The 20,349-nt window shown below is 38.2% G+C and overlaps 1 protein-coding gene across 1 annotated transcript in view; it reads left to right on the top strand.

Moving 5' to 3' along the window:
* The window catches only part of LOC578723 (tolloid-like protein 1), a 38,173-nt gene extending 20,698 nt beyond the window's left edge, over nucleotides 1–17,475 (top strand). Inside the window, exons 2-14 of the mRNA XM_778878.5 lie at nucleotides 305–434; nucleotides 1,589–1,807; nucleotides 3,785–3,979; nucleotides 5,795–5,974; nucleotides 6,205–6,252; nucleotides 7,240–7,406; nucleotides 8,813–9,002; nucleotides 9,448–9,816; nucleotides 10,523–10,570; nucleotides 13,397–13,750; nucleotides 14,628–14,993; nucleotides 15,514–15,807; nucleotides 16,193–17,475. Of these exons, the coding sequence (XP_783971.4) occupies nucleotides 305–434; nucleotides 1,589–1,807; nucleotides 3,785–3,979; nucleotides 5,795–5,974; nucleotides 6,205–6,252; nucleotides 7,240–7,406; nucleotides 8,813–9,002; nucleotides 9,448–9,816; nucleotides 10,523–10,570; nucleotides 13,397–13,750; nucleotides 14,628–14,993; nucleotides 15,514–15,770 (2,523 nt within the window). The 3' untranslated portion in view covers nucleotides 15,771–15,807; nucleotides 16,193–17,475. The remainder of the gene's footprint in view (nucleotides 1–304; nucleotides 435–1,588; nucleotides 1,808–3,784; nucleotides 3,980–5,794; nucleotides 5,975–6,204; nucleotides 6,253–7,239; nucleotides 7,407–8,812; nucleotides 9,003–9,447; nucleotides 9,817–10,522; nucleotides 10,571–13,396; nucleotides 13,751–14,627; nucleotides 14,994–15,513; nucleotides 15,808–16,192) is intronic.
* Nucleotides 17,476–20,349: the final 2,874 nt, after the last annotated feature.

The following is a 20,349-nucleotide window of genomic DNA, read 5'->3' as shown; positions in this document are numbered from 1 at the left end:
TCACTTTACTCTCAATTCAAGGGTCGAGGGTTGGAATCCCTGCCAGGCCAAGCACTAACGTCCTTTGGCAAAACAGCAATGCACGTTTGCCATTTTCCACCCAGGTGTAAATGAGTACCTGGCAAGTGTTGGGGTATTTATAATTCCAGGGCATGATGCGAATGAGGCTTCCCTGACTAAACAATATTATTCATTAGTGGTAGTAGTAGCAGTATAAGCAGTAGTAGTAATATCAGTAATAGTTGCTGTGGTAGTACATAATAGTATTTTACACGATAATCATGCTCTTTTCATTAAATTTCAGGAAAAAGTGGATTGGATGGTTGAGGCAAAGTCGAGGACACGGCGTCAGTCAGTGACGTCATTCAAAGAGGCGGAGCAGAAACTTAGGTTACTCAGGGTTCGTATGAACGATATCGACGAAGACCTCAGACGTGAGTATAACAATCATGATGATAATAATTTTGCTTTTCATTTCATGTTCTTTATGCGCTTAAAATTAAAAAAGCACATGTAAACAAAATAAAGGTTACAAATCGAAGTGAACATGATATAAACAAAATGCAAAAAATGTTTAATATGTAATTGTATATCAGTCTATTTTGTGTGTTATAGCGCTTAGAGACTTCGGTGGTAAGCGCTTTATAAGTAACGTTTTTATTATTTATTATTATTATGCATAAAAACAAACAGAGTACATTTCCTTCAGTAGTAGTCAGGTTGAGATAATTCTAAAACGTTTGGGATTTAACGTTAGAGTGTGTTGCACAGTGACACCTTCAAAGAAACCCATAAATATCTTTGTGGTTTCAGAATTTGTTCAGGATTTCCTGCATGTCAAAGGGTTGGTATACAGTAGAAGGAATATAACAATTCATACAAAAATTACGTCATTTTTCCATCGACCTTCAACAATGTTACCGAGTCACCTTAAAGCATGTATGTTCTACATGTACATAACGCCCGTTGCATACGAGGCGTCACTCGATTACGTCATTACCCGATGATTTTACCAGTGCCCCGAAATAGATGTGCATTAATGTAATTATAAAATTGTGACCATGATTCTGTTCATATTATTAATCACTCTCTTTCCATTTCTGGAGCTTTAGCTTCCTCTGTCAGCGTGAGATCTCATTCTAATTCAAATTACCATGGTCGGCCATTATCACTTTCTATTGACCTATTGTTCAGGTAGTTAAGAAATATGTCTGTCTGGTCATCAGTCTCCTCTCATCTTTTTAAAAGTAAATTCACATCATTCTATAAAACTTGATATTCAGTCCCGGAATGGGAATGCAAAGGTTGTAGGTTAACCACGACCATAACCCCTACATTACACCCCCCCCCCTCTATTTCTCTCATTCAGGATGCGTACATCAATGTGCTTCGATTAGTATGGGCAAGGAGGATATAGCTGGTATCGCTTTGGTATTGGGAATATTCTCTAAGGGAGTGGAGAGTGTGCACTGTAAAGTGCAGAATCGGGATAGAATCGTGTAACGGGGGTAATAATACTGTAAGCATCTTTGTCGGTTGCGCTCGTCAATTATTAAAACAGTTACTATCATCTGATTGTCTCTCATAGCATGCGACGAGGAGGATGTCTTGAAGGGTGTCCAGTGCATTGAAGAAGACAAGTGTATCACATGGGACCAGGTATGTGACGATGTCCAGGACTGTGGTCTTCAGCAGCTCGGAGCATGCCTCAACCAGACCGTGCAGCAGTACCGAGTGGAGCGGGAAGACCTGTGCAACGGAGACGAGAACAGGCTATGGTGCGATCTCAAGGAACACATTCCACGGAGTAGGTGGTCACCAAACATTTTTAGAAAAAACAACTCAAAGGCACTTTCATTATTATATACCATCGAGATTGGAAAACATTTTTTTTCAATCGTAAAATAAGGGGGATAATCAATAAGGAAGTCAAATCCTTTTCTTGACTGTTTTTTTTAAACTACCGATGCTAGATAGCACCATTTAAGATTGTAAAGAGGTTTCGCAAAAACCTCTGCCTTGGACCATTATCATGTCATTATCTCAATCCTGCCATTATGTAAAGGTGCGAAAATTTAAAATGATACTATGCGAGGATGAACATTCTCATGACCGCAAAGAGAGTCTACAGACTTTGGTAAATCAGTCAAGTCAAACGTTTCCTCTTTAACCAACCACTCACACTCCTTTGCTCACTGTAAACGGGGTCTTCTTTTTTTAGGATGTGGTGAATAAATTTGTAACTTTATAATGCTGAATACAAAATAATGTCTGATTAACAGAAATATATTTCCAATGATAATCTAGCGTATAGCCTCGAAACAAATGCATTTAATGAGTATTTAAGTGATATGAAGTATATATAAATGACTTTTCAACTCTCCCTTGTTTGTTCAAAAAACAATGTTAAACTTAGGCTATTGTATCACCCTCTGGAGCTACTCTTCTGCCGTATAGGCTCCTTCGTATCATCATTTCCAAACAAACCAGAGTGATGTTATACATTTAATGTTCTTATGTTTATTCAAAATACGTATGTATTATTCTCATCATTATATTTCTTGTACAAAAACTGAAAACGTGTAACCTTAAATAAGAATTAAACCGAACTGAAATGCAAAGCAAGTGTATGTAAACAAAAATTGACGAGCCGAGCATTTGAAACATTACATTTTATGCAGCACTCCTTCTTTATGCAATCTCCCTCCTTTCCTCGTCTTTTCGGTATGAATTGTCGAGGCTTCTTCTATATATATATATGTTGTCTATATATTTGAAATGCCGAATGAGGAAATATCTATGATTGGAAATATATAAACCTAAGTCCTATACAAATATGCATTATGAATAATCTGTCTCGAAATCGTGAAAACATTGAAGTGATACTGAAAATTTGAACAAAATAAACATTGATACACAAGGTAAGCGAATTAGTTTAGTCGAACAATCAAAACATTTACCTTTAACCGCCAATTCTTCTGTAAGCAATCTCATTCCCGTTCTTGTATTACAGGATGTGGGTCGGATTTCTGTCTGCGCCATCCGTGTCTTTGAATGAAATGATGGCTAAAAATATATGCCCTCCGAAATCCGAAATCCGAAATTCCTTCAGAATTCAGTGCGCTTTCCAAATTCCAAAGATGAACATGATTCTTTAGTTAGAGAACTATACAAGAAATCGAAGTGATTGTAGATAAATACACCTGTTAAATAATGGTATGCTTACTTTTTTAACGAAAGTCTTTATTGACAACTAAAAAATTGGCCAAAAGTTTGCCTGACATAGCAACAAGTAATGTATGCAAAATGGATTCCATCCATAGAGATCCCACTATGTATAAGGAGGTTATTCAAACATCGGAGACAAACATGCATAAGTTAATATACATATTAAATGACCTGGGGGGTGTTTCACAAAGATCCTAAGTAGAACTTAACACTAAGTTGGACTTAAAAATTATGGACAGCCATTGGAGCCTTAAAATGAAACATATTCAAAAGCAAAATGCAAGTATTTTAGACTTTTAATAAATTCCACATCAAGAACATGAAATCTTTCAAGATAATAGAAAATATGAATGATTTGAATCAACAATTTATGCCTTTTCAAATAATTTTTACAAAATATTTTCAATGATGCTAACGGCTTTCCATAAGTATTAAGTCCAACTTAGAGTTAAGTTCGACTTAGGGTCTATGTGAAACACCCCCCAGGTCTCTATTGAACATTTCATCTTTTATCAACCTCAATGTTCTCTCGGTTTTTTTCTTTCTTTTTCTTCAGGATGTGGTGAAGACATCGATCTGTCCGAGAGGACCAACAAGACTGTTCGAATTTTGTCGCCCAACTACCCCCGACAGTACCCGAGTGACATCCACTGTTACTGGATGATCAAGACCGCAGAGGGTAGCACTCTCAGCGCCTCATTCAAGAAGTTCGACACCGAGCCCGACTACGACTTCTTCAGTTTAGGAACAGGTATAGTCTGCTTTGCGTGGCGTGGTTATATTTAATTATGTAGAGGTGTCAAGGCGTAGCGGTTCATTCATCTGACTCTCAATTGGGGGGTTGAGGGTTCAAATCTCAGTTTGCCACTAACGTCCTTGGGCAAGACAGTAATCCTCATTTGACGCTCTCCACCTAACTGTTAATGGGTAGGCCTCCCTTTCAAATGCTGGGATAATACTGCTTGAAGGGCCCTCAGGAAGAACAGCATTAACACTATATATATATATATATATATATATATATATATATATATATATATATATATATTATTATTATTATGATTAATAATATTCTTATCAACATTAATTTTATAATTATTCAATAATAATAATAGTAATAATACCAACAACAAGATAATGATGATGATAATAATGATAATGAAAATGGTGATAATAATGATAAAGAGAAGCCTCATCAACATCAATGAATAAATAAATAACAATAAGAAATGAGATTGAGGAATTAATATGGCCGGTTTATGTGTATAAAGGTGGGAAATTATTTCAAAGCATATTTTCGGCCTTGTAGTAATGCATTTCTATTTGCTACGCTCTCCTCTTCTGTTTTTCCTTTCCCCTGCCCCTTTTTCTAAATTGCATTAGAATCAAAAGGGATTTAAACTATTTGATTTGAATTTTAAGGAAAGAAAAGGGACGAGGAGGACCCTACCAAGTATTTGATCTTTAACCCTTACTGTACTGGGGGAGGGGGCCTGGGAGGCCCCCCCCCCCCTCGACATTTTCGGAGATCGCGCCGCAACCGCTTGGAATTTTGAATTGTCGTTTCATGACTTTTTTCCTTCAAGTCTTGCGCACATTTTGATACCATTTTCGTCAAAATCAGATATACCTGTAAGGTGTTACATAACAATTAGTATGCGCATGTCATCAAAAAAGTGCTATAATTGCATATATTCATGTACAAGCAGAAATGTGAAGATATGAATTGATATCAAATTGCTTTTATATGTTTCTCAGAGTAACTTGATGTATTCCAGAACAAAAGAATACATTAGAAATAAAACAATAGATATAATAAGAAATAAAAAACAATAAAATACATAAGAAAATAAATAGTTGAAAATCGCATCAAATTTGCATAAATTATCATTATTAATTACATCAAATAACTATTTTGTGTTAGAAAAGAAGTTTCGTATGAATAATGAGTTTCAACATTCAAAAAGAGGAGTCTGACAATTTTTGTAATGATTCTAGTTCCCTAAATATAGTTCCAGATTTGATATTCATGAATGCGTAATTTGCGTATTCATAATTTATACAAATTAACCTATGCATTTTCAAATTTCATAAAAATAATGAAACCTCATGAATTTGAGATGAAGGAAACATTTATTCAATACATTTTCAAGATTCTTCACAAGTCTACGGACAAATATGTAGAGTTTTCTGTAAAATGCATAAAATTAGCATTTTGCATAATTAATTAGGCTATAACGACAAAAATTTGCATATTAGGAACAAACTAATTATACCATCTTGTTCCTTACGTAAATATCTACAAATATGCAAATTTTCGTGTTCATCGGACATTCGACGGCCGAGATCATAGGGGGGGGGGCCTCCCAGGCCCCCCCCCCCCCCCCCCCCCCCAGTCAGAGGGTGCTCAAAATAGCCCAGTACAGTAAGGGTTATTAGAAGTGGACGCCTTCCCCGTTTGTTTTTCATTTACCGTAAACAGAGAACCGAATTATGAGAGTTTATTCGCCCTATTTTAATTGCAGAAAATCAAAACTTATTATAATTATCTGATTTGAATTTTTAGGAGAGAAAGAAGATGAGGAGGACCCTACTAAGTACCTGATCTTCAAGCACAGTGGTCCAGAGCTGCCAGACCCTACATCTTTCAAAATCAAGGGAGATACCATGTGGATTTCATTCAGGAGTGATGACTGGGATAACTATTCAGGCTTTGAGGTCCACGTTGCTGATACCTCTGTTTTCGGTAAGTAACCAGGGTCGGTGATCCGGATAGTATATTTTTTCCGGCAAGAGGCCCTCACGGCAAAATGGGCCCATGCATTTATGTATATAAGAAATGGAAAACAAATCCTCTATAATAATTTTTTTTTCTCTTGATATGGCACGTCGCAATTAATCGCATATGAATGAAGTCTGTGCGATATTTTCATATTTATTTTTAACTCGCTGTCTATTTTTTATCTGTTTCCACAGATCCTGGTAATGTTGCCAAAAGTCCGTTCCCCGATGCCAGGAATACAAGTAAGGAATTAAGTTATTGTTCAAGTTCAAGTTCACTTTATTAAATATTTTATTGTATTATTGAATGTTCGTTTGATCTTGTGCTATGGCCTTCATTTCGAGCTTCTATTATGCATGTTATATAACTGCGTGGAACATACAATAAACACATAGGGAAAAATGCATATGTTCATAAATAATCTTACTTAATCGAACCTTGTATACTGTGTATTTTGTTGTATTTTGTATTGTTGTATGACAAAATGAATGGCATAGAAGACAGGATTCATGCTTTAAATCCAATGAAAAAAAAAGGATAAACAAAATAGAACCATTGTTGCTTAGATTTATTTTGACAACCTTTTCCAGATTTGAAAGGTCTAGGGAAGAGACAATTTCGCCGCGAGTGTATTCAGAGCCCCTTATGGAATTGCTACCTGTCGTTCAGATTTTTTTCATGTTGGAACGGAAGAATATCAAACACAACACTCTTTTTACAAATGATTTTGACAAATTTGACAAATATTAATATTGTTTAGACAATCTACGTATTCAGAGCCCTTGTAGAAAAAGTACGTTTAGATTACTTTTGAAACTGAAGTTGATCAAACAAACCCAAAGGAGTGGTATTTTGACTAATAATAATAACAACCTCTTTTCCAATTTGTGATGGAACAAAGATGTTAGATGTTGATTGGGAGGACTGACGAGACAATCGTGCGACTAGAATATCCAGAGGCATTGTGAAATTGCATTGTGTCGTTGAAACAGAAGATCATCAAACAAAGTAGCGATAATTACGCCTTCCGACATTATTATTAATTAATAGTAGTAGTAGCAGTAGTAGTAGAAGTACTAGTAGTGGTAGGATAATTTGTATTACTATTGCCTTTGTTTTGTACTTTGTATAATCATTATCATTGTTATTGTTGTCATCATCATCGACATTGTTGTTGTTGTGTTTCTTGGATTATTTGTTGGATGAAAAAATAACGACCTCTTTTCCAGCTTGTGGTGGCACGGTCAGATTGGACATTGATGGGGAGGAGACGATTACGTCACCAGGGTATCCAGAGCAGTATGGTAACTACATGCAATGTGATTGGTTAGTCAGGATCGTTCCCGGACGACGTATCGGTATCTCCTTCAGGACCTTTGAGCTTGAGACTAATCAGGTAAGTACAACGGGAGGCATTCGTTTTACAAAGGTTCTTTTCCCGAAGGTTTATCATTCTGACGGTTCGTCATTCCAAAATGGTCCAAATAAGTATATCATTGTTTGGTTATTGGTAGCCTATTTATATTGATAATACTCTTTTGGTGACATTAGTTGATAGATTGTTTGACAGTTTAAGTTCATTGATTATCCTTGACAGGATAATCCATGTTAGCAGATTATTAGCTTAATTCAAAAAGTGGAAACGTTGTGTTCTACTTCTAGTCCTCTAACTACGAAGCATAAAGTATAGGGTTCAAATCCCAGGGACGAAACCTTGACCTTGATCAATGTATGCCACTCACAACCCTTGATCGCCTTATCGTATAGCAACGGAGGCTCAAGAGGGCCGGGAAATAATATGACAGCGGGACAGTATCATCATGTTTATTATGGGGTCTTACAATACTCCCATGTAATGATTTAATTTAATCTAATTTCCACGTCCATTATGGAAAGGAAGAGTCTAACCATACTAGTATACATTATATACCTCATTTTAAGATTCTTTACTAATCCTGTCTTCTGATTGGTTGAAAATGCAGTCATGTTCTTAACCATGCCCGCTAATTGAAATTCATAGTCATTTTTCCCGGCTCTACCGGTTTATATCCATTTTTCATAGCACTTTTTCCATGGCTGTGAAACGTGACGTCATTTTGCTGCGATCCCCATTTTGGTTTACGTGTTACCATATAAGTTTCTTTTGTGCGATGACCGATGCGCAATACCGTTAACGGTGTTTGAGTGCAATTCGATTTTGGTCGCTGCATTCAGGCGACGAATCTACCAATCCACGCAGCGCAGACGACCGATCGCCATTTTGTGTACTAGTCTCGATCGCAAAATACTGAGGTTTTTTGTTTCCAATTTTTTGTCAATAAAGAGGCAAAATAGAGGACACAGCTATGCCAAGATTTCAACTTATGGATGACATTCAGCTGCAAGACTTAATCGATTCTGCTGATAGCAAAAATACGAAGTATGCAGTAAAATACGGCATTAAAATATTTGAAGAGTTCTTGCGAAATGTCAACACGGACCTCGGAGATGTAAACAGACTTCCGAATGCAGACCTGGACAAGATCCTTCAAAAATTCTATGCGGGTTGCAGGCAGAAGAACGGCGATTATTACAGCAAGAAATCAATGCTAACGATCAGATTCGGGTATATAAAATATATATTGACTGCTTTTAATATTCGAGGCATAGTTGTTTCTATAGGGTCTCGAGAAACTCACAACCTGCTATGACCCCGCGGCGCAAGCGCCTTGGGGTCATAGCAGGTTGTGAGTTTCCCTTGACCCTATAGAAACCACTATGCCTCTCAAAGCAGTCAATATATCCTTATTATATCATCCGTAGGACTTTGTGGAGATCGGATCTGGTGCCAGCGTTGGAACAGATCTTGTCAATGGCGGGAAACTCACTGGACATTCAGTTCCTCACAAGGCCATTGTGATCGAGAACAACGTGGCCTGGATAAGGTTCACCAGTGATCCGGCCAATGCCCGACGTGGCTTCTCAGCAATAGTCAGGGACCAACCTCATAATGGTAAGGACTTACATCCAGCAATGATGTCACAAAGGAGAATAGTAATGTTAGTGGATAGTTAGGGGTGCACAGCTAGCCCGTGTCAATTGGTAAACCCCAAGTACGCGACCCCCTAAAAAGCAAAACCCTTTTTAATTTCAACCCAAAAGGCATCTGAAGATGTGATTTATTTTCCTTTAAAGTTGTTTCGGCATTATGGCCCTCCTCCTCTACAAAATTCTTAAATTGACCCCGGACTACTTATTGGCAAGTATTCAAATAGGAAGAGTGAGTTGCCAGAAGGAAGAAATTCCTTGAATGCTGTGATCACCGAAATCGGAGCGTATATTAGCTATAGAAACGAGATAAGAATTGAGCACCTCATGAGGTGAATGTGTCTATGTGCGCTATATCGTTCAGTATTTTAACACTCTAGAATTGTAAAATATCTTATTTCTAAACACAGGTTGTGGTGGAACAATTGACATCCCCAACGACGGGTCTATCGTGGTCGCCTCTCCCCTCTTCCCCGACCTCGGTTACCGGGTCAACCTCAACTGCATCTGGAAGTTCACTGGATCTGAGGGCCGCACGCTCTCAGTCATATTCAAAGACTTCGCTACCGAGGAGAAATACGACACCGTGAGCGCTGGCTACGGGAGCAGCCCGGCCCGCGATGGATCCAACTATGTGATCAAGAGCGCCAGTGGTAGTGGACTGCCTGAGCCAGCAGGGTTCGATACCCCTTCCAATGAAGCTTGGATCTACTTCCGATCCGACAGCTCCATCATCGATCGCGGATTCAAAGTAGAAGTATCAGATACCTCGATCAGGCGTAAGTAGATAATGAGAAAGAATTTTACTTTACTGTTATTATCATTATTAGAAGCAGTAGTAGTAATATTACACACCTGTATTATCATCATCATCATCATCATCATATTATCATCGTAGGCTAATGGTCTAATCCCACAACTGAGAATCCAAAATCATGGGTTTGATCCAAGGCAAGGTACTTATGTGCTTGAGCAAGGCATTTTATTTGCATTGCTCCTCTTCACCCAGGTATTGAATGAGTAATCGGTAGATTGCGAACGTATACATGTGATTGGATAAGCACATGCGCTCGAGGAATGGTCCTGAATTTCGTGGGGAATGTACACTTAACAGTGCAAAATCGTAACAGAATCCTGAGTCCGGGGTAATGATACTCTTAACACTATTGTCCGTACATTGTAACTGGTCGAGTGTTTATAATAATAACAAATAGTTATTATGATTATCATCATAACCTTTATAACCAATGTAATTATGAGAGGAGCTGAAAATATGAATCTAACCACTGTAGCCCTCAGGCATACATATCCATCCCATAGAACTGGAATCACATGGCAGTGCAATATACAAAACACTTGGTTGATAAGCAGTCACTTAATTTCTCATGTATGTTGATAAACTGAAGTTCATATTCCCTCACATCGTGCTCCTCTCCTTCTAACTCTCTCTCTCTCTCTCTCTCTCTCTCCCTCTCTCTCTTCCAGCTGCCAACTTTACACCTGAGGTTCAACCTACCAAGGAGCCAGACACAAGTAAGTTCTGAAAGACATTCGGGAACATTATTAGCAATGTTATAAATCTATGAAGGCCCATTCACATTATGGCGAGTTTGGTTGTAAAGGGTAGTCCAAAGGTAGTCACTTTTTTTGTTTGTTTACAAGGTTCAAAAATGGGAAGTGCAGTATAGCTTTAAACCTTGTTCAGATGTGACAAGGTTTCCGGCCATTTACTGCGTCGTATTCAGCCTCATAAAGGGACTCCAAGGCACTCCAAGGCCCTCCACGGTATACCGTGGCCGCCACGTGAAAAAGCCTCGAGTGGAAATAAAAACTGTTCCGCGAGTTTGTCCAGTTCTTGCAGGTAGCAAGTTTGTTCAGACGGTCTGATTCTCGTTGGGAGAGGGGGACCTCAGTTCCTAATGGAGTCCCGTTTACGTTTGATCTTCGGTCCGTGAAGGGCACTTGAAGGCCTGATAAAGCCATTAGGAACTGAGGTTACCTGTCGTGTTTCTCTGCGGGACGCTTCATCAGGCACTTGGTCTGATTGGTGGCAAATTATCCCTCATCCTTGGACGTTTCCCCAATCCCTCGACCCCGTCACTGGTCAACCACCATTTGCCACCAAGGACCAGTCGGTCGGATCATGGACCTACTAGTCCCTGGTCGGATGAAGAGTTCCGGAGTTGACGTGAAAGCAAGTCCAGATGACTTGTTTATAACATTTGGTGTTATTAATCTAATACCTGCATGATTAAGAACATTCACAATTCCTAGGTCACATTTGCCGCGGCGGCCGTGCGTTCTAAATTATCTACGGCCAATATCAATTATACGGCCGCCGCAGTATTCTCACGGTCACATAGGTAGCGGTCACATTATGTTTGGGTAGCTGCATGGCGTATTGTGAATTTGTGGGGACAGAAAATCTGCGGCTGCCGTACGGCCTTTGAAGTGATGACGCATGGTCGCCTTAGGGCGTTCCTGCGGCGGCCGTAGGTTTTTGACAAATACTAAGGCAGACGCAAGGTGGCCTTAAGGTGCCCGCAAGGCGGGCGAAGATGACCATACGGCGACCGTGCGGCCAGACTGATGCTACCGCTTCACCCCTTGAGTATATAAAACGCAAGGCAACCGTACACCCAAAGTACTGTCGTCGTGGAACCGCTCTACGGCATGGCTAATGTGTGTCTAATCGCTACGGCGAACCTAGAAATGAAAGCAGTTAAAACTCCGCGTTACAATCCCATGGCGACCCGTACGGGCTGTGACGTCCTAGGGTGACCCTGAGGCCACCGCAGATTTTCTGAAGCCGCCGCAAGTATCTCTCGATTTCGGTGGCATACGGCTGCCGTATCATAGGCGTACGGCCGCCGTATACTAGCCGTAGACTAAATATGAACTAAGAATAAACAATAATTGATTTATAACATCGCTAGTAAATTCTACCTGACTAAAATTGGCACTTTGATTATTTTGGATACATTCGGATCGACAAGTGACCAGGGGAGTGTTTCACAAAGACTAAGATCAACATAAAGGGCCCATGACATCGAAATACAAGTGTATTCCTGTTGATGTGCAGTCTTGCATACATCTCATATTTTGATGTGTAAACTTCTGAATTTGTTTCATAGATTGTTAATATTTATTGAAATATTTGTTTTTCAAACTTGCTAAGCTCCACCCCGAAAACCTCCAGATCTCATTCCCCTTGTGACATCATCTGTCAGTCATCAATGAGATAACTTGAGAAAGTGGTATGTATCTTTGCCGAAGTCGACCACCTGTTACAATACGTAATACAATAGCAACATACAAGTTGCTATGTCAGACATGCTGTAGTATCACCAGGAAGACAAAGGCAATGATGATGTATTGTAGATATGTATGGAAGCATGCAATTCTATTATGAACGTGTGCTAATCTGGGGGAAATTACATACCATTGTCTATTCTAGAATATTAGTTTAGTCTGACATGTCTGACATAGCAACTTATATGTTGCTATTGTTTGTGGTATTGTAACAGGTGGTCACCTTTGGCAAAGTTACATGCAACTTCTTCAAGTTAGCTCATTGATGACTGACACATGACGTCACAAGGGGAATGAGATCTGGAGGTTCTTGGGGTGGAGCTTAGCAAGTTTGAAAAACAAATATTTCAAAAAATATTTAAAAATCTATGAAACAAATTCAGAAGTTTACATATCAAAATATGAGATGTATGCAGGAATGCACACCAACAGGAATACACTTGTATTTCGATATCATGAGCCCTTTAAGAGACTTGAACTATGGCTGCCCATTCATGCCACTGGTTGCTCTCACCATTTGTCTCTCAAGGACGTCACAAATCTACAGAATTTACATTTTTGATAGAACATTGTTGAAGAAAAATTACTTACATTATCAATTTAAAGTTATATTTAAGACGTGGACTTATACTACGGTATGCGATTTATGCCCTCAAAAAGGTCTTGAACCAAATGTAAAATTAGAGAAAAAAACCTTAAGATTAATATGATCTTTAGATATTTTGTCTTACTATAATGAACTTTTAAAAATCTGTAGATTCGTGACCACGATTCGTATGTCCCTTGAGAAAACAATGCCAGGAACAAGTAGCAAGAACGGCCTGCCATAATTCAATTCCAACCTAAGTAGATCTAGTCTTTGTGAAACACCGTCCTGATAAAACATCATACATTGAGTTCCTAATATATTTATATCGCTTCAGTTTGGAGCTTTTGAGAAAAAAAATAAGCTCCTAATAAAGCATCTCTATATTAGACCGTCTAATGAGTCAATATACACCTTTGCCTATGTCCTCCTCTGCTACTTTCTTCTCTAATCCAATTCAGATTGTGGTGGCGAGGTTGTGGGAGGCTCCTTCACTACCAAGCTGGTGATTGACTCACCAGGTGGTTCTACGTACAGGAAGTTCCTGGACTGTTTGTGGGAGATCGAAATTCCTTTCGGTGGCCAAATCCGCCTCTTTTTCCCGCAGTTCCAAACCGAGCAATACCGCGACATCGTCATCGTCGGCAACGGAACGGACTATGAAGACAACGAGAGCATTTTCATCACCCACAGCGGCCGAAAGAAGCCTAAGGAAGTCCTAACATACGCTAACAACCTGTGGGTCCGGTTCACCACAGATTCCGACTATGAATTGTCCGGTTGGACCATGGTCGTGGAAGCAATACCCTATACAAGTAGGTTACCTCAAATACCACATTTACATTTTGTTCTTCTTCAGAGTAAATCCCCTAATTTCCAAGGCTTTACAGCTCATATATATGCAAGGAAATCAAATATCGAGTAGCAAAATTATTATAAAAAATCATTATACATTTTCGTAAATAGAGTTTTTACCTGTAATAACTTATAATTGAAACTGCTTTACTTTCGATATGTATCCGTGTAAGGTGCTGCAGTTTCATTTGTTTATTTATATTTTCCTCTCATTCTTTCTTGATGCTACAGTCATTGGATTGTTTGTGGTTTATTTAATTATTTAAAAAGGAATCATACAGTGGTTACTTGTTTTAAAAAAAATTGAGGCCAATGAAATTACCTTGTTCCCGTAAAACCTTGTTATACCAGGCTAGAAACAAACAAAAATAAAATAACTGGGTTTGACAAATTACCTTGTTTATAACGAAAGTTTTTTTTTATTCTTCATTATGAGGACTGGCCTTTTATATCCAGCAACTACGCCAGCTATGCATATACACTTCTCAATTTTCGAATTCTTTAGAGTTTTTTCTTTCTTTTTCTTGGTAAAAACTTCTTAAAGACACACTGTCGGCAGCTTCCATTAAGAATATTTTCATATCATAATTTCCTAACACCTTGGTGGAATATTATGTGTCTACAACTCTACATACACGTATTTCAAAAGGACGTCCAACCAAGAATATGCTTACCCTAAGTCTCTCTGTAAGGGAAATTTGTGATGATAAGCTTTCCTTTTGGTGAAGGTTGGTGAAGGGTAAAGTGCAGGCGACTATCGCTATAATTGGTAACACCCGAATTCCTAACGAGGAAACCATGTGCATACATGTGTCTTATGATTACTTTCATCTTCAGATTGCAGTGGTCACCTCTCCATCCCACCCGAAGGCTCCATCACAATCGGTTCGCCAAACTTCCCCTACAACTACAACAATGGGGAGACGTGTTACTATCAGATCATCGGTGCCCCTGGTAAAAGGATACTGGTCAATTTTCTGGAGTTTAACACGGAACGAGATTTTCGAGACGTTATGAACATCGGAGACGGATGCTTCCTGGCGAGCGGGGATATCATTGTCAGAAACCATAGTGGCCATGGCTTACCTGATCCTGGGAGATACTTCTCCCGTCAAAACGCAGTGTGGATGACTTTCCAAACCAGTGATTTCAGCGATTACAAGGGATGGCTCATCAACTTTGCCGACGCCAAAACCCCCGCTGGTAAGAACAAGACTGTCTTTCTATCTTTCGTCGTACATCCTCTGTCTCCTCCTCCTCCTCCTCCTCCTCCTCCTCCTCATTCCCCTGCTTCTTCTTCCTCTAGTGTTTTAACTACACAACCCTTGTTGATATTTAGAAACGTTTTCTGTTTTTATTTTCCGTATTGTTCTGAAACTTTGCTCATATTATCTTAGCTTTACGATTGTGGATTGTCGATGTCCCCTGCGCTTATCATGCAGAAACAATCCCGGGTATATGCCTATATAGCGCCATTGATTATGAGAGTTCAGTCATTTCAATATCCTATTGTTTGTCCCATAGAAATCGTATTCAGATTTTGTCACTGTAATGTTAGCACATTTCAAACGGTGACGTTTTACGATTTACTGACTTTGGATCGTGTTTTAGTATTCTTTCGTTCGAATTTTCTCTTCATGCAAATTGAAATGTTTCCGTTACAAAATACCTGATTCGTTTGGGTTTGTTTGTTTTCTAATATTCGCCTTGTCTTTTTCTTCAGATGCCGGCGCTGAATGCGAGGTGTTCGTGCCCCCAACCCAACCTCCCGCAACCACCAAAGAGCCATACCAGCCTATAATCTACGGTGCGGATGAAATCTGGTCCGGCCTTGGTCCCATCCCCGCCTGGTACGATGATCTCAACCCCGACGCAGACGGCGCAGGGGATGGGGACACAAATACCATGACAGACTTCGAGTACTCCTCTCCTGTGGAGGAACGCGTCGTTGAGGGAAGTGTCCCTGCAGATAGCGCGTAAAGAAAGGCAGAAAGGGAAACTGTTTGCGATTAACAGGGTGAGTTTGGAAAAGAGTCATCTCCATTTTATTCTTCATGGCTTTACAATAATACCAACGATGATAATAATTTATAATAACAATGATTGAATTGATAATAATCACCATCTTCCTCACCATTATCATCATCGGCTCACCACTCCTAAAGCAGTTCTCACCACGCAAGGGGGTAGTAAAAGTTATCACGCTCTGACGTCACAATATCAAAAAGTAGAAAAGGGGTCGCTGTTCTATTAAAAATATATATATATATTTGATCGAATGAACAAGGAAAAAAAAATCCCATGAGGAATATGGAATTATATGTGGACCTATCGTGTGTCATTCTTTGTTATTCTCGTTAATCATTTTGTTCTTGCGTTATTTTTATTCTGTCCTCATTTAGGGTCACATCATTTTATAGAGACACAAATATTCATCAGTCGCTGTATAGAAAACCAAGGAAGAAACAAAAGCGTTTTGTAAAAAGCCAGCTACACATTCTCATTGGTTTGTATGACTCCGTGCATGAAGATATTTTATTTAGAGGTTCCGACGTACGTAGTTAGTTTTAGTGGTTTCAAAGCACAGTTCGACAGGAGCTTTGTTGTTACAGTTTCCTTTATTCTTGCATTACGACAAATTCAGAAGAGGTAACACGAGTCTGAGTTCCCGACCGCCTCTTTTCATTGATGAATTGCAATCTTGTAATATTATTGCTTGACACATTCAAATACAAACACAAAAAAGGTCGTTCCAAAAATTGTACCAGGATGACGAGGAGAATAATGTATCAACTGCTCATGCTAATTGAGATTCTATTCTAAAATCAGCATTTCAATTGAAAGAATAAACTTCCAATGACGTAAGGAATTGGTTGACGAATCTTTTTGTAGAAATATTATGTGTGAAGAAACATGCCTTTTCTCAAATGAGTGTATAATTATGTGACTCATTGGGGATTTGCCCAAGAAAATGTAAATCACATCGATAAGCTTAGACTTCAGCCTTTTTATTTTGTGTATTTCTAAGGTAGTTTTCGTTGTTTTTGTTCACATGTATTTTCCCCTTTTTGTTGGTATTTAGATATACTCTTTTCTTGATGTTCTGAGGACCATAATAGCGAAGCTGCTCAAATATTTTCATGAAGAAAGAGAAAAATCTGTTGTAGATACTCAGTCTTTGAGATTGAGACACAAGCTTTTTTTAGGGTATTTGTTTCTAATAGACGAAAATATAAGAGCATTGGCACATTCATCCTTTGAAATTTTAACACGAAAAGAAACATTAAAAAAGTGTGGTCCATTGGTAACTATATACACTGTACAAATAAAGCTACAAGATGCTCAAAAGATTTATAGACTAAAATGTTGAATCGTTTACTATAATCAAATTACTTGTGTATTTTTATTATGTAATTGCTAGAATTTTGATGGTTTAATAGGCTGTTACTTGTTACTTAAGATTCGTGTTAAAGTAATATTTTTAATTATCTTGTTGTTTATTAGATTTGAATCGTGATATGTTTCCTTTTATTTTCTAAATATTTGTATTCATCTAAAAAGCAGCGTGGAAGTTTATGAACAATTTTACTCTTAATAAAAAAAAACGAAGGAAATGTAACCAAAATATTGGTAATCAAGGTTTTCTATTTTGTGTAATTTTTCAATAAAATCGGACTCACAGCTATGCATCATGTGTAACGTTTCCTTTGTCTGCCTGTTAAGTAATAAATACATGTATTTAAAAAACGTGATGATAACTTGCCGGGGGCATAAGTCTTTAAAGGTACTATGTCCCATTTGCAGGCCAAAAAAATGAAAAAGTTAAATTCCAACTGCATTTGAAAGATAATACTAATTTAGATCTTCCCTAAAAAAGGTGGGGCTTGAAAAGTAATAGTCTTGATTTTCAGACAATTGTACCGAATGGTCATACGTTTTATGCTGCGCAAAGATTCAATCAGTTTAATCTTGGCCATCACACGAAGTGGGTTATTGATGTAGACAAATGCTCATGTACCCTTTACAACTCTTTTCATGTATGTTATTACCAAAGAAGAAAAAAGCCAGTCAGTCACTCAATATAGTCTGACAGTCAAGTCTAGCAAGTAAACGGGTTTCCTTGCATAATTTGAATGTTTGGACACTGCTTACGTTTAAATTTCACAGATAGGACATGTCATATTCATAATTCCTGCAAAGTTCTACAGAATTTGAGGTTGGCTGCAAAAGGGACATAGTACCTTTAACACCTCCGACTTGCAAGTAAAGCACGATGGCAAAGGTTTCGAGAAAAAAAAACATGAGGTGATGTCAATCCTCTTGTCCATTACCTTCTGAAATGTGCGAACAGCCGAACACTCAGATCCTGTTTACTAGGGCAATGCGACATGGTATTGAAAAGACCAAATGTTGATTTCCAGTTAAAAGGGCAATACAGAAGGAAAAAATATGGAATAAAAGGAAATGTTTTCGAAAATTCTTACACAAGCTAGCAAGCAAAAAGAGGTTGGCTCATGACATTTTAGAGAAGCCGCGATGACTCAATGGTCTCGTAACCTGGAGGTCTCGGGTTCGAGATCAATTTGATGAGCTTGTACCCTTAAAGGTATAGACCAGTTTTGGAAACGCCTCCCTCTCAAAAAATGAAATGGAAGCTCTTATTCCCAATCATGTGAAAAAGTATGTTTTGACTAATACATGGTGATACAAATTTTGCTGGGAAACTGCCTTATTTGGTAAATTATCATATCTATCCGGCCTAGATATGGCGTAGTCCGGTCTTTCTGTGTACAGTGCTTGTAACTTTACCAAGACTGGGCCAAATTTCTTATCATTTTGATGATTCCAGAATCTTGCAGTACACACCAATACTTATATCCTAAATGATCAACCTTTTCTGATCGATTCCACAAGGTTTCTTTCACAATGCAATCGCATGACCAGAACTGATCTATACCTTTAATTTAAGTAAGACATTCATTCTCATTACCAAGTCTATTACAAAAGACCTATGCTGTCGGTTCCCTGGTTGTCTTCCTATACAGTATAAGTCAAAAAAAGGTTTACACCACACCTAGAAAATTGCTGATTATTTAAAAAAATCATTAATGAACAGTAAATTATTCTACATCTTATGAAAAAGTGTTTTATCCCAAATAATTTGGTATCATTTTTGTGTGGTATGTGCATGGTCACGCTTGGATGAACAGGAGACATTGTTAAAGAGAGTGCAAAAATGGACTTGCGCCAAAGTGATGCATATTGTGATGTTTGAATAAAACAATTAGGATTTGGGTATTAATTCGGTCTTTGCAGATCTTAATAACATCCCTAACAAATTACTAACGCACACACACGCGCGCATACCACACAAAAAGGATACAAAAAGATTCGGGATACTCTTTCAAAACATACATCATAATTTCATAACCTTTTGTTCATAGCTGACTTTTAAAATAAATGACAATTTTCTGGGTGTAAGCTTTTTTTTTTTTACTCACACGGTATACACTTACTTTCTTAGCAGTCAGGTTTTAACAAAAAAAACTATGAAAAAACAAAATTTTAAAAAACCCAGAGATCTTACTCCCAGCCCCTAGATCCGACAACCAATGGTGTAAATTATGGGCTTGGGGCAATTCCAGGAAAGAAAATATCGTCCTTTCCATCTCCTTCTTTTCTTCTTCTTCTTCTTCTTCTTCTTCTTCTTTTTCTTCTTCTTCTTTTTCTTCTTCTTCTTCTTCTTCTTCTTCTTCTTCTTCTTCTTCTTCTTCTTCTTCTTCGTCTTCTTCTTCTTCTTCTTCGTCGTCTTCTTCTTCTTCTTCTTCTTCTTCTTCTTCTTCTTCTTCATCTTCATCTTCTTTTACTTCTCTTTTCTTCTTTATCTACTTCTTTACCCCTGTTACTTTTTTTCGTTACAATGGTTCCACTGGTTCCATCAAGACGTGTTTACACCGTTGGCGGGAAGCTAAATAGGGCATATTATTTTTCGTTTTGGGGTCAATCTATAACAAACTCGAGATGTACAAAGTGTACATGACTGTATAAGATCCCTATTCCCTTGAGGCATATTATGTAAAGAAGATTTACCAAAAACTACATGAACATAAATTATGTACGTAGAATTACGTAGGGGGCAGGTGTTTAAAATTCAACCCAGTGTATTCACTCAATTAAACCACATTAAATAAAAATACAAGTAAAAATACAAAAATATAAAATTGCAAAAATTATGACAATAAAATACAACTTAAGCAAAAATAATGAAATATTAAAAATCTTGTAAATTTCATCCCTACATTACACACGAGACAGACAATATCAGCTGTTTGGCTCAGACGGTACAACAGCGACAATGGAACGAAAGGGTATATAGAGAAAGGGGGTGAGAGGAGGGCAAGGAAGTGCAAAAATGAGAGAGAGAGAGAGAGAGAGAGAGAGGGGGGGGGGTATGCAGCATGCTGACATAAAGACGACTGCATGGGGAGGCGGATGGTTTTAGTGACGGGTTCGAAAGGAATACTTTTTAGTTTCAAAACGTTGTGGTGGAATGTTTTGG

This window comes from Strongylocentrotus purpuratus, unplaced genomic scaffold (assembly GCF_000002235.5).
Source record: "Strongylocentrotus purpuratus isolate Spur 01 unplaced genomic scaffold, Spur_5.0 spur5_scaffold_19, whole genome shotgun sequence".
In the NCBI taxonomy this organism is placed as follows: Eukaryota; Metazoa; Echinodermata; class Echinoidea; order Camarodonta; family Strongylocentrotidae; genus Strongylocentrotus; species Strongylocentrotus purpuratus.
Note: the sequence above shows the minus strand (reverse complement) of the source record. Positions and strands in the feature narration are given on the sequence as shown.